The sequence below is a fragment of the Lasioglossum baleicum genome, chromosome 3 (assembly GCF_051020765.1).
Source record: "Lasioglossum baleicum chromosome 3, iyLasBale1, whole genome shotgun sequence".
Taxonomy (NCBI): Eukaryota; Metazoa; Arthropoda; class Insecta; order Hymenoptera; family Halictidae; genus Lasioglossum; species Lasioglossum baleicum.
In genome coordinates, this window is record NC_134931.1 from 2,418,758 (window position 1) to 2,432,192 (window position 13,435).

The 13,435-nt window shown below is 44.6% G+C and overlaps 1 protein-coding gene across 6 annotated transcripts in view; it reads right to left on the reverse strand.

The window, feature by feature from the left end:
• Crtc (CREB-regulated transcription coactivator) overlaps positions 1-13,435 on the reverse strand; it is a 100,640-nt gene that overhangs the window by 8,370 nt on the left and 78,835 nt on the right. For 3 of the 6 annotated variants that reach the window (XM_076420006.1, XM_076420009.1, XM_076420010.1), the window contains 6 exons: positions 9,717-9,872; positions 8,753-8,857; positions 7,715-7,876; positions 6,684-6,746; positions 5,328-5,402; positions 155-320 (listed from right to left, as the gene is read on the reverse strand). In XM_076420006.1, coding sequence (XP_076276121.1) covers positions 155-320; positions 5,328-5,402; positions 6,684-6,746; positions 7,715-7,876; positions 8,753-8,857; positions 9,717-9,872 — 727 coding nt within the window. Of the gene's footprint in view, positions 1-154; positions 321-5,327; positions 5,403-6,683; positions 6,747-7,714; positions 7,877-8,752; positions 8,858-9,716; positions 9,873-11,911; positions 11,960-13,435 lie in introns of all 6 variants that reach the window. The other 3 variants (XM_076420007.1, XM_076420011.1, XM_076420008.1) reach the window with 3 other exon arrangements.

Genomic DNA, 13,435 nt, shown 5'->3' on the forward strand with positions numbered 1-13,435 from the left:
AGTTCTTTGAGCTCTTCTCGAGTTCCTCGAGCTTCAGATATTGAATCTTCGAGGGTTCAGGGTTCTCAGGTCGTGCTATTTTCGCAGAACAAAATCCCTACCCCGAAATAACACCTGTTGGCAGAACGCGATTTCGAATTTAACGGGAACCCACCGGTGAGAATGATCGTCGGTGTGTTCGGTGTCTGCGGCGTGAGCTGCTGCGTGGTGGTTGTGTTGGTGGAGTTGGTCGTCGTGGGCTGATATGCCATTTGCGGGCTCGTGCTGAAATAACCGGCGTCTCCGCTGCCCAACTCACCTCCGACATTTATCACGTCGTTCTGCAAAGGAAATTCGGACAGACCAGATCAGCTCAAAGTCTTATGTGTGTATGTGTGTTCGTATCGCATTAATATTCGATTAACCCCCGACAGAAAAGACTGGATATAGAGAGACGTTTAATCAGTCGTCTAGAATTAATCGTTCCTCTTTTACGCTCGAGTCGGTTGGTCCACGTGCAACCTCGTGTCACGGCGCACAGGAATTGCCACGTCGCGTTTCACACCAAATTAAAAGCCTGACACTCTTCATCAAATTTTCTGACCAGTGTAAAGGTCGATTTATGCTGTCCACACAGACACGGGACGTATCCGACCAGACAAATATTCTTCGCCGGCACCGGTCCGACCGTCCGACATTCTCGCGAAGGATACTTCGTCGTGTCTAGTTTTTCTTTTGGACTAATCGCTTTCTTAAAATGCGTGTTCTTCTTCGTTAAAGTATTCTCCATTTTTCCCGAAAGAATATTGCAGCTATATTGTGACATCCTAAAACATTGAACAAATTTTTTTCGTCGTCTGTTCATCTTTTGTAGAGTAATACACTCCTCAAAAGAATTAAGGGATCACCTCTGCGAACCCGAAAAATTGCTACTAGTTTACATGATCACAACTCCGGCCAAAATTGCTGTATCGATATCGTTAAACAATGGTTTGAAAGCGTGAAACCTCTAGTTTCGGATGCTCTGTTTCAAATTGTCGCTATGTTGGTTTTTTACAAAGTTATAGCGAGATGAAGACAACATTGACGGTTCATAAAAATGTTGTGCAACTTTGTAACATCACACAGGTAACACACGTTAGTAAAATTGTTAATTGAGTAGTCAGTGTCACACACACACACACACACATACACAAAAGAGGCATAAATCCGGCCGAGCAACTTCCACGCGGTATGTCTTGGGTAACGCTAACGCCGGCAGTAGCGTATTCAGAGATGTCATGCAACGCTGTACGTGCAAAAAATCGCACAAGAATCAACAACCACACATTTCACACAGGAAAGATAGCCCTTCCAAACGATATTAACGCGATTTATCAAAAAAATTTGTTTTTCCCCGTGTAATGTTACAAAGTTGCACAAAATTTTTGTTAACCGTCAATGTTGTCTTCAACTCCCTACAACTTTGTAAAAAACCAACATAGCAACAATTTGAAACAGAGCATCCAAAACTAGAGGTTTCACGCTTTCAAACCATTGTTTAACGATATCGATACAGTAATTTTGGCCGGAGTTATGATCACGTAAACTAGTAGCAATTTTTCGGGTTCGCAGAGGTGATCCCTCAATTCTTTTGAAGATTGTATTTCCCTTCAATTCTTCTTTTTCTTAAAGAAAATTTTCTCAGTTTCGTCTACATCTAATAATATAGATATTACACCCGAATCTTTTACAGTTAAATGAGAACACATTTTTACTCTCTTCGCACGTCTTTACGAATCGCCGTCTTACCTGACTGATCGTATGCGGTGTATAAATGGACCTTAACATAGCGTATCGAGATCTTTCAAGCGAAATAAAATGCTAATTTTTTATCAGACGGGGTCCTGTCGGCAGATTTCTTCGGAAATATCGAGCGCCGATCGAAAGGGATCGCTTTAAAAATGTCGATAGTCTTGGCTCGACTCCCACGCGAGCTGCAGCCGTCCCCGTTATCGCATTTATAGCTTGCAAACATCTTAAAAGTAGAATGATGCAGAGGCTCTCGCAGAATTTCAATCTTCTTTGCGTTACTTTTAACCTGCCGCGATTATTAATAAAGGAGATCGTCAAAGAAAAATAATGCGGCGACTACCACATAATTGCAATCTGTTCCACGTTATTTTTAACCTACTGCAACTATTACCACTTTGAATGCCACGTGAACCAGGAATCGGAAAGGTTGAAGAATCGTTGAAACTTGGCTCCTCGCGTTTCCGCCACAGATTCGACAAAATGCATGATTAAAATAAGAAACAACATCATTAAGAATTTAATTTCCCTAAATGATCGAAATTCCCGATCTGAAAAAATTCCCCTGAATGCTCCGAGAGCACGGATTGATTCGCTGTGCAAGGTGTTTGTACATCGAGCCCGCGGGATTTGCCGAATCCCGGCGTCCCTTTCGGCAAAAACGGATCTTCGGCCGAGTAGTTTCTATGGTGACGAACTTGCCGGCGGATTTAGCGATCGGATCCGCAACGATCTTGATCCGGTTATCTCGGTGTTTGGACCCCGTCGGATTTCCGCGGAACTTGACCCGTTAACCGGGGATCGACGAGTTCGCTCGACGTTCGTGTTCGATTATATAATATTTAGCCGCAGCTTGTCGCGATCGAGTTCGATCGAGTTTCACAATACTTCTATCGATCTTTCTGCTGGGATTTGAACGTCTCCCTTTAATCTTGGAAAGACCGAGTCTCGGGTCGTCGCGTGAACAATTTTATGGAACATTTGGAGAAATCAGAGAGGTGATATTTCTTCGATATTTCCCACCGGTTCTGTGAATTTGCTCAATTCGTAAGCAACGGTACGAGTTCAGGGGGTAGACTCGTTACTAGGATTACAAGGGTGCGGGATGCGCCTTCTCATTTCTCGATAATACAAAGATGGAGTTTTTCAGTAGTCAAAAGCGCTAGATAAAAGATCAATATAGGCCGCAATCGCCCTCAAGTCCTATTTTTAAATTTACGACGCGTAATTTGCATTATTCGGCAGCAAATTATGCTGTCGTTTAACCTTCCGTCGGGGACACATTCAAAAAACATGATGAACACCTAATTAAGTTCATTTATACAACAGCTGTTAAGGAAATAGTGCTCTTGGTACCGTCAATACTCGTAGGCCCTTTTGGGCCTTCCCCAACGGTGGGGTGACTGTGTTTCCTAGATACTTACTTGCTACCTGAACCTTGGGCACTGCGACTTTACGATACGGTCTGTTGGACCTGGGAGGCTAAGTTGAATGCATTGGCTGCGAAACCTTCTAATTAAATTAAAATGTGCCACATGTTGGCTGCAGACCGACATTAAATTAAATATTAGAGAAATGGCAATGGGTCGATGCAAAGAAATATACAGGGTGAGTCTCGTAACGTGACGATCTCGAATAACTTGTAAGTTATTTGTCGTCCAAAATACATGTTGAAACAAATGTTGCATGGTTCCTACGGGGACATACAGTGCTGCAATCTGATTTTTGTTACTTCGATTTTTTATCAAGATATACAGGTCACCTTGAGTTTATTAAATAGAATGCCTAATATTTTTGATTGAACAAAATTCTGCGGAAAAAGTATTGACCTTGATATATCATAAATCTAATAGTTAACGAGATATGATCGATATAATTTCTTATATGTACTTATTCAAATTGAGGGTATCGGGGTTCCAGCACCTACTATCTTCCAGGTAAGAGCTATTAGGTCAATCGGAAAGTTCCGTCCGTTTAGCGTCCAGTAGCCGTAGCTCGAACTGTCGTTAACTATGTATAACGTATAAAGTAAGGTTAACTTTTTAGTTTGGACATCTTTCAATAAAATTCAATACATAACAATATACGCTTGCATCAATAACATCGTTTTTTTTTCTACATTGAAAATGTCGTAATTTGAGCCGAGTAAGCGTCATTTGCGCGAAGTGTTAATCTTTTGCTTCAATTGGAAGAAAACTGCAGCTGAAGCTCATCGAATGATTGTAGACGTTTATGGCGATAATGCTGTTTCCGATAAAACATGTAGTGAATGGTTTCGACGCTTTAAAAATTGTGATTTTACTGTGGAGGACAAAGAGCGTTCTGGACGGCCACGAGTATTCGAAGACGAAGAATTGCAGGCATTGGTGGATGAAGATCCATGTCAAACGCAAAAACAAATTACAGAAGCGTTAAATTCTGCTCAATCTGACATTTCCGATCGTTTAAAAGCCTTGGGGAAGGTCTACAAGGAAGGAAAGAGGGTCCCATATAAACTCAAGCCAAGAGACATTGAAAAGCGAAAAACCATCTGCGAAATTCTGCTTGCGAAACGTCAGAAAAGTTGTCAAAGAAACGTTAGAAGCACTTCGCTGGGAAATGCTACCCCATGCGGCTTATTCGCCAGACTGTGCCCCTTCTGACTATCACTTGTTTCGGTCGATGGCACACGCACTTGCTGAGGAATGATTTAATTCTTACGAAGATGTCGAAAAATGGATCTCTGACTGATAACCTCCAAAAATGACTCATTCTTTCGTCGTGGAATTCGCTTGCTGCCCGAAAGATGGGGAAAAGTCATCGCTAAAGATTGACAATATTTTGATTAATGTACTTTTTCATTTTGTTTCTTAAATAAAGCTCTACTTTTTGTAAAAAAACGGACGGAACTTTCCGATTGACTTAATATTATACATATGGGAAATTATATCGATCATATCTCGTTAACTATTAGATTTATGATATATGAAGGTCAATACTTTTTTACGCAGAATTTTGTTCAATCAAAAATATTAGGCATTCTATTTAATAAACTCAAGGTGACCTCAATATCTCGATAAAAAATCGAAGTAACAAAAATCTGATTCCAGCACTGAACCATGCAACATTTGTTTGAACATTTTTTTTACAACAAATAACTTACAAGTTATTTGAGATCGTCACGTTACGAGACTCACCCTGTATAGCTTATCTGACCAAAACTTGAATAACTTCCCGTATTGACAGTCAAAGACAAACTAAGTGGGAAGAATCCTTAGAGCACGTGAAAACAGACAGCTACTGGGAGCGCCAAGTGACAAGGTCGCCTGGTGGGGGGGGGGGGGGGGGGGGAGGTACCTAAATGATCGCGCTATGCCTCTCAGATCGGTTGCGCCCGACGGAAGGTTAATGCAAAATTAATTGCGGCCTAGGTTGATCTTTTATCTAGCGGTTTTGACTACTGGAAAAAACCCCATCTTTGCATTATCGAGAAATGAGAAAGCGTATCCCGCACCCTTGCAATCTTGGAAACAAGAGTCTACCTCCTTAAGGACCAGGAGGAAAAGAAGTGTACTCACCTGCGTGTAGGTGGTGGTGTGGTTCGGCGATCCGATGTACGATGTGATCGTGTTGGTCGGCACGGGGTTGTCCATCTGAAGTTAGAAAAGAAAAGAAAAACGAGATGATAAAACCGAGCGAATCCAAGAGGGCGGCGACGGGCCGCCATTTCGACGGACCAAGGGAGGACGAGACGGGGTCGAGGGTGGGGATCTATGGGGTCGTGGGTGGATCGAGCGGGTCGAATCAAATTGCGGAAGCCGGGAAAGAACCGCGAACAGGGAGCTGCGAGCTTAATTGCACCGCGGCGATTACCTCTCGCGGTTTTCATTCTGTTCGTTCCTCGTTCGTTCCGCGTTTGATTCGCGGGAGGGTAGAGGGGTTGAACGGGGGTGGTTGAGAAGGGGTGGCGGCCCGTAGATGGTGGCGCTAGGGGGTGGAAGAAAACAAGGGAAGCGGAGAAACAAAAGGCGAATCGAACCGTGAACGCTTCTATCCGCAGTAGGATCGGTTTTCGGGCTTCTCCGCGCTGCCTGTTATCGCTTCCCTATTCCTCGGCCGTACGGTTCCTCGTCGTGGCGGCTTTCTCGGCCGAAAAGGAACGATCTTCCTGCTCTCTAGAGTCGCCCTGGGCCACTTCGAGTCGCAAAACACGCCGATCACTGCCGTCTCGAATGCCAATGTCGAAACGATACGCATATTCACGCTGATTACTTCTATCCTCGATGTACGATCACTGTCCAACGAGTTTTTCATCTTTCCAACCGGTCTCCCCAACCAATGGGCGACTCTTACAAGACTTACCGGAAAGTTGAACTTTCGACGTTCGTGTTAGGCGCGCAAACATCCGCAAGAGCCGGCCATCGAAAGTTGGAGGAAGGAGTGCGCGCTCGTTGAACAGTGTTCCCGCAAAGATTATTCAAGGATTCGCAGCATGATCCTCGCGTTATCGGCGACTTAAACGGTTCACCGTCGATGCTCGTCTCAATAAAAGCGAGCGGAATCTCTCGCGGGCCCGTAACCCGTGAGCGTGTTCTTATCGTCCGTTCCTCGCGGATGATCCGTAAACCGAGGTCGTTTCGCAAATTTGATCACCGAGCAGTACGCGAACGAGCGTCTGAACGGCGCGGATGGTTTTCAGTCGACGGATTCCGCATCGAAAAATAACGACAGACAAAGAGAGATAAAGAGAGGCGAAAAGAGAGTGACGTACATAAAGAAACCAAAAGAGAAACGAAATTAGAAGAGAACTTATAGGGGCGGGGAAGCTCGCATAGATAAATTTGGCGGGGCGGGGTGGTTTTGGTGATGGGGGTGGTTATATAGAAAAAGAGCGAATGCGTTGAAATAGAGTTTGCACAAGGGCGTTATTTCACCTCTATCTGCGTGGTCCAGGTGCAACCAAGTTCCATGAGCTGCTGCGCGAATTTCGGCCAATCCTGACGGATGCGGGCAACAGATAAACATCAAGGCTTAACATTTCAGTGTTACGCAGAACGAAACATTAGGAGGATGAGAGAGCGCCGGGGTGACAGTCGGTCGTGTGTGCGTGTGTGCGTGCGTGGACAAGTTACAACAGAGGGAGGTTCGCTTTTTCTTCCCGGAAGAAAAAGAAAACTCGCGGGCAGAGACTGCAGAGGCGCCTCCGACCGGCGAATAATCGTTCGGAGAAGCGGAGAACCAGCGCGCGTCGACCAGCAGAATCGAGCTCTCGAACGGCGACGAGCGAATTCGCTGCGTGCCGCAATTAGGCGAACGGTCGCGGCCCGAGATCGTTCTCGCGCGAATATCCTCGCACAATCTACATAGCGATCTATGCTGCAACGGTGTACCTACAACTTCTTTCGTACCGCAACATGCTCCTTGCCCTGCGATTTCTTTCGAAGCTAATCATTTTCTATTTATTGTAATGAATGACCGTGAGTATAGTCAAATGATCTTTTTGCGAAGGAGTGATAAAATGTTTCAACGATGGAGACAGGCGTCGAAAGAAATGGTGGTAGGGAACGTGTTAATCGAGAGCATCGTCGAAAGGAACCAAGAAGGATGTTGATGGTATATTATCGAGTTTGAAGAAACGGTGGTCGTTGACAAACAGACTCTCTCGCAATCTTGGGTTGGCCGCTTAGCGAAGCAAGACGAGACGCGAAACGAGGCGTGGGCGTGGGCCGCAGAAATGGCGGAAGGGACGTCGAACGATCTCGGGATCCGGACGAGCGTCGGAATCGTTCGGAAGGAGTCCTTTTCATTGAGAAACGCGGAGCGGAACACGCCGCCGGCGATGATTGAGCCGTGAGGACCGAACCGCGTCGCTGGATCGTTGCCAAACTTGCGATGCTAGAGCTAGCGAGCTAGCGATACAGCGTGCTCGCGAGCGATACCGGAAACTTAAGCGTGTTCTACTAACCATCGTGAACTGCTCGAAGTCCTGCTGAAGTGCGGCCGCCTGCGCCTGGTTCAGGAAGTAGCTGTTCTGATCGAGGCCGTCCGAAGTTAGGTTCGGTGGACCCGGGTGTCCCGTCGGACTAGGCGGCGCCGATGGGTTGTTGCTATAACTCAACGGGCTTCCCTGTAATCCCCCACAAAACATCTGTTAAAACCCTTTAAGCGATTCATATCGTTTCGGTGCTGCCTCCTATCGCCTCTGCGTTTCGTTATTTTTAACCGTTGTTTGATTCGACACAATTTTAATCACTGCATGCACAGTGTGTTCTGCTAATGCGAATTCCTTTTTCTCGAAACGAATACACTCGACACAAACATCGAAAGGGTTAGTTCGCAACAACTCCCTTCTCGCAGAGAAACTTCCCCTTCCGGGCTATCACCGACAGCATCGATCTCCGCCGACTTCGAAACTTCGTAGAATGGTCAACCTTTAACGCCTCGTGTCGATAAGTCAATACTTCTGCCGTGGTTTCATCGTTTCCAAGCCCGAAGGCTTCTCGCGCATCATGTTCAATTTAATTTTCCTTTGGTGCGAAGTACGGATTTCAACGAAGCAAAGGAAAGTTTTCGATCGTGTGCGAGAAGTTCGAAGGCTTCGCGTTTGAACCGTAAGATGTGTCGTTTCATGTCAGAAGCGTGCTATGGTCTACACCAACGTCTGTGCACGCGGATGAAATTTATTTGATTTGAGAAGAGAGACATTCCTAGTCGATGGATTTCGATGTACGCATTTTACAGAATCACAACTGCATCTATTTGTTATTATTAGACTGCGGATCTTTATGCAAAATAAAAATATTTTTCATAGATTGCGGGAAGCTTGAATAACATAAACATTGATTTCGTCCCTTAACGACTTTGTTACATTAAAAGCAACACATTACAACATTCTTGAATTTCTTCAAATTTTTACCATTTTATTATATTTCATCCAACCAATTTCTTCATGAATGAATAAAGATCCGCAGTCTAGTTATTATATTTCTGGTCCAGCACTTACCTGAACAGTTAGACTAGGCGACGACTGCGGCGACGGCCTGTTTACTTGCTGCGAGGACCTGTACGAGCCTAAGTTGTGCTGCTGTTGCTGTGTCTGCGACGATTTCTGCGCAAAATCAAATGTATCAATCCTTCGGACGACAAACTTTCAAACTCTAGCTTGTTCTATAAAAAGTCAGAAAGTAAAAGTTCACAGTGACGCGCAGGAGATGATCGTCAGAGAACCGTCTACAAATTTTGACAGCTGTTGAGACCAATTTCCAAATTCCACTAACATTCTTGTGGGTCACTGTGAACCAAAAGAATCTAAGAGGATCTTCTTCTTCCAAGGATCAAGCAAAACCGAGGCGGCTAGGTACACACTCTTCTGCTGTACACTCGAGCAAAGTAGGTAGAAGAAACAAGCCTGTTCTTGTTTCAAGTTTCCGGACGCCAGCTGAGTCCGTAAAAACATTGGGTTGGCAAGAAAGTAATTTCGGTATTTTAAGGTGAACTAAAACCCTAATCTACTTATTCAAGCAACGAACATTAATCAATAAAATATTTTCCATTCTGTTCTATGATCTTTCGCTATCTTTCTGGTAGCTTCACAATTCAGCGCTCGCAGAACTTCTGGTCCTTATCGGCAAAAAACTGATCCAAGTGCGATTCCAGGTCATCGTCATTAGTGAATGTTTTGCCGTGCAAAGAGTTTTTTCACGTGTTCCACCGTGATAATGTGGACCAGAAGTTTTATGGGTACGGAATTATGAAGCTACCAAAAAGATGGCAAAAGCTCATTGATAAAAAGTAAAATATTTGATTGATTAAAAACAGAGCGTGGATCTAGCCTGGATCTCTAGCCAAGACATGGCTGGTTGATCGATCGAATTTGGTTCTGGATTTTCGGGAGAGCCGGTCGTTCTCGAAGTTGGGCGAACGAGGGACGATAAAGGAAGCACGAAAGAGTGTAGTTTCATACTAACTGGACTTTGCGGTGGCACAGGACTGTGCGGTTGCTGATAAATGTAGTGGCCAGCCGGACTGTGGGACGTCGCCGACGGCGGCGGCTGCACCGGTTGTTGCGAATAGCTCTGAGGATCTTGTTGCGAAGTACTTGTGCTGTTTTCCAGCGCCACACCCTGTTTCACAGCCATCGCTATTAACGATCGGTCGCCGGTACGTTTGCTGCCGTTGGTACGGCCTGTCTTTTCTTTTTTTTTCTTTTTCGTTTCTTTTCATTCGGTTGTTTGTTTTTTTTTCTTTTTGTTCGCCGTTCTCTCGCTATTCTTTTCTTTTCGTTTGTGTTCGCGCGTAGCCAGCCTGAATGGGATACACTAGCCGCAGAGTAGCGAGCTCGCGCGAATCGATCTCTCTACGCCGATTCAAGAACATTCAAAGTCACGGAAGCGGTTTACCACGGTCGAGAGGCGAGCGTCACGGATCTACGTCGGAAACCGGATCACCGGGACCGGAAGAGAGACCTTCGAAGGAAGATAGTGGACCCTGCAACACGATCGAGTCCTCGAACACCCTGCCAGGATCGCCATTTTCCTCTCAGGTGCTCAACGATCTAGTTTTCGAGTCTACTCGGCTTTGCGGGAGCAAAGTTTTTGAGATGGAGCTGTATCCGATCTAGAATTTTATTCTTTCATTTTCTACAATCAAACGTATGGGTAGGAAGTCGACGATCTCATTTCTCTAGTCGGTTTACTTGAACCAGGTCTACCTTTTTGGGATGAAGCTGTTTCCGATCAAGAATTTTATTTCTTAATTTTCTACAATCAAACGTATTGGTATAAAGAGGACGATGTCATTTCTCTAGTAGTTTTACTTGAATCAGGTCTAACTGTTTGGGATAAAGCTGCCTGTGTAGCTAGATGATCTGATTTCAACGTGAAGATTAACATGAAGGATTCGAAAAGGGGCTAGCGAAACTTTCCGAGATCGCAGAGAGAGAGATCGCGGACGTTCCGAGGTTTCCGAGGGTCAAATTACTCGAGGAATGACCTAATGCTCGCTTTGCTCTTCGGTTAGACTCGCCGGAGGAGCGGAGCGTTGCGTTCTTAAGCGAACAATTAGCTTCCGGCCGCGGAGGGAACGGCCTGCTGGAACTTCTTCCCCGCGAAATGCAAACAAGATCCAAAGATATCGGATTCATTTAGCGGGCGAACTTGCGATACGGAAGTTTCAGCCGCGACCGCGGCATAATCTTCCTCTCGCCCCTGGAAGACTCGGGCAAAACGAGTTCGAAACTGGACGACAAACATTTTCCATTTGCCCGAACTTCCGGTCGACGCGCTCTTCTTCCAACCCGGTGGAATCGTTCTCGTTATATTAACTGCACAAAAAGAAGGCTTAAGCTTTTGCTATACTCGAAGTTCCATCAGGCTGTTGCATATGAAATGTCCAACCTTAGAATACAAATCGTATAAAGCGTTTCAACGAAGACATATTATCGCGGTCTATGATCCTTGGGGTCCTGTCTTCGGTTTTAATTTAGGTCAATCTAATGTGATTTAAGTCAATCGATGCAATCATGCAATCTTTTTACATGAGTAGAACTATTGACCAGAGCATTATGTGATAATTGGTAAAAATTGTGCTGATCGATCGACGCACAATTCATTCAGAGTAAAAAATATCCCTCAATTCCGCAGCATTTTTCTTTTCTTTTTGTACACCTGATACACTGCTTTCCGGCCGACTTTCTCATTGCACATCTCGCTAGCTTCGCGTCTCGCGCCGTGGTAAACCGTGACTTCCACTCCGACGTGTACACTAAACTATGAACGTGTATCAACAAGCTCGACACTATATAATAAGCGAAACTATAAGGGGAATAGAGCGGGGGAACAGAGTCGTGGAATAATAAAAGAATCAAACGAAAGAAAAGAATGTACAATGCACGGAGTGACGCGCGAGAAACTACCGCTGAATCTCTCTGTTGCAATTGGAGGTGAGAAGAAGTGTTCAAACTTGATTACATTATTTAATGCAACACGATAGCAAGAATATTCCTTTTTAACGAAAAAATGTGGGACACGTGTACCATTCTCGTGGCTACAATTTCAACAGAGAATTCTTCGGCGTTCTCGCGAGTCACCCAGCGAAATCGAAACGAAAAGGAGTGAACGGGAGACGCGACGAAAAATAAAAACGTTCGTACGTCGCTACTAACCTTACACGTGTGAAGAAACCTAGAGTTAACAGGCACTGATAAATGGTTCTGCAAAATAACAAACACAAAACAAAACACTACAACAAAGGCGAAATAAAAAAGTGAAACGAAAGTAAAAGGTGGCCGCTAAAGCAGTATATGTACGAGGAGGGCGGTAACAGAAAGAAAGAGAGCAGGGGAGGGAAGTCTAGTATGCACACAGTCGGTTCAGAGAGGACAGAGAAAGAAACTGAGGCTATATTCTTCTCCCGCCAATCCACTCGTGTCAAACTTAATCGAGCTTCCGCGTAATGTTAATTTCCCCCGTCGATCGCTCGTGACCCGATAGATTTTCTCTTAACACTTTTACCAACAACCGGATGCCTGTTAGCAGGCCTCGCGTGGTTGCTCTTATCGATTAAGCCCAATTCCATCTGAACATATTTTACCTTTCCTGAACAGTTTCGTAGGAAATTCTGATCTTGCTCGACTGCGTTTTGAAGATAAACTGTAGGCGAGTTTTTCGTGTGGAGATGACATTCCTTCGATTTGTTATTACCAGACTGTGGATCGTTATGCAGAATAAAAATTGTCTGAATAGATTGCAAGAAATTTTTTTTTGTCATTGCATCAAATAAGCAAATTCAAAGTACATACGCATTTCCATCACCTTCTGCTATTTTATTACAGCAAGGGTAAAAATGGTGTGCCCGAAAGAAAAAGATGTGCGCTGTTTAAGGAGGAGATGTACGGATAAAGTCGTAAAAAGTCATATAACTCAATTTTTCACTAATAAAAAACAGAAAGTCTACGAGCATGTGATCTTTATGTTCAGATCACAGAACAAAATGTCATAAAACTCATTCCAAATGGTAAAAAATTGGCTTTCATTTTCCCTGGAGAAAACGAAATGACTTTCCGAACGACCTAATATATCTCCAGAAATTTTCTTCAGAAGTGCATCGAAAAAATAATTGATGGAAGCTTGGCTACCGTTGTTCAGGATTAAAAAGCCAATTGAACGCGTCAACAGAAGTACTAGTTAAGAGAAAAGGGTCGACTATCGAGAGCGAACGACGAAGATTTTTCGTAATCGGGATCGGAGGCGCGTTTAGGCGTTCGGACACCTCAAGGATCCGCCGCGGAGCGAATCATTTACAGGATTACGCTCCTTATTCCACGGTGCATTAACGTTTTACGAGCACGTTGCAACGCGAAATCGATACTCGACTGGAGCTAACGCTGATCTAAGACTCCGATTAACAAACCGTGCCACGAGATTGCCCGATCGAACAACAATAAGGACGTTCTTCCCGTCAAAATTCTACGTCGACTAAGCTTCGGGGAGGATACTTTAATAGTCCTCTCGTGGGTTAAGCGATTTTTCCCGCTGGCAGCTCGTCGAGGTCGCGAGATCGGATCCGATCGCCTAAGCTCTGTGACGTTGTACTCGGAACACACTAGTGGTTACGAAGCACAGAAAAGCACAGAGTATCTTTCCTCATGCAATACTATAGTACGCACAGCCGTACTTCTCCCGTCTGT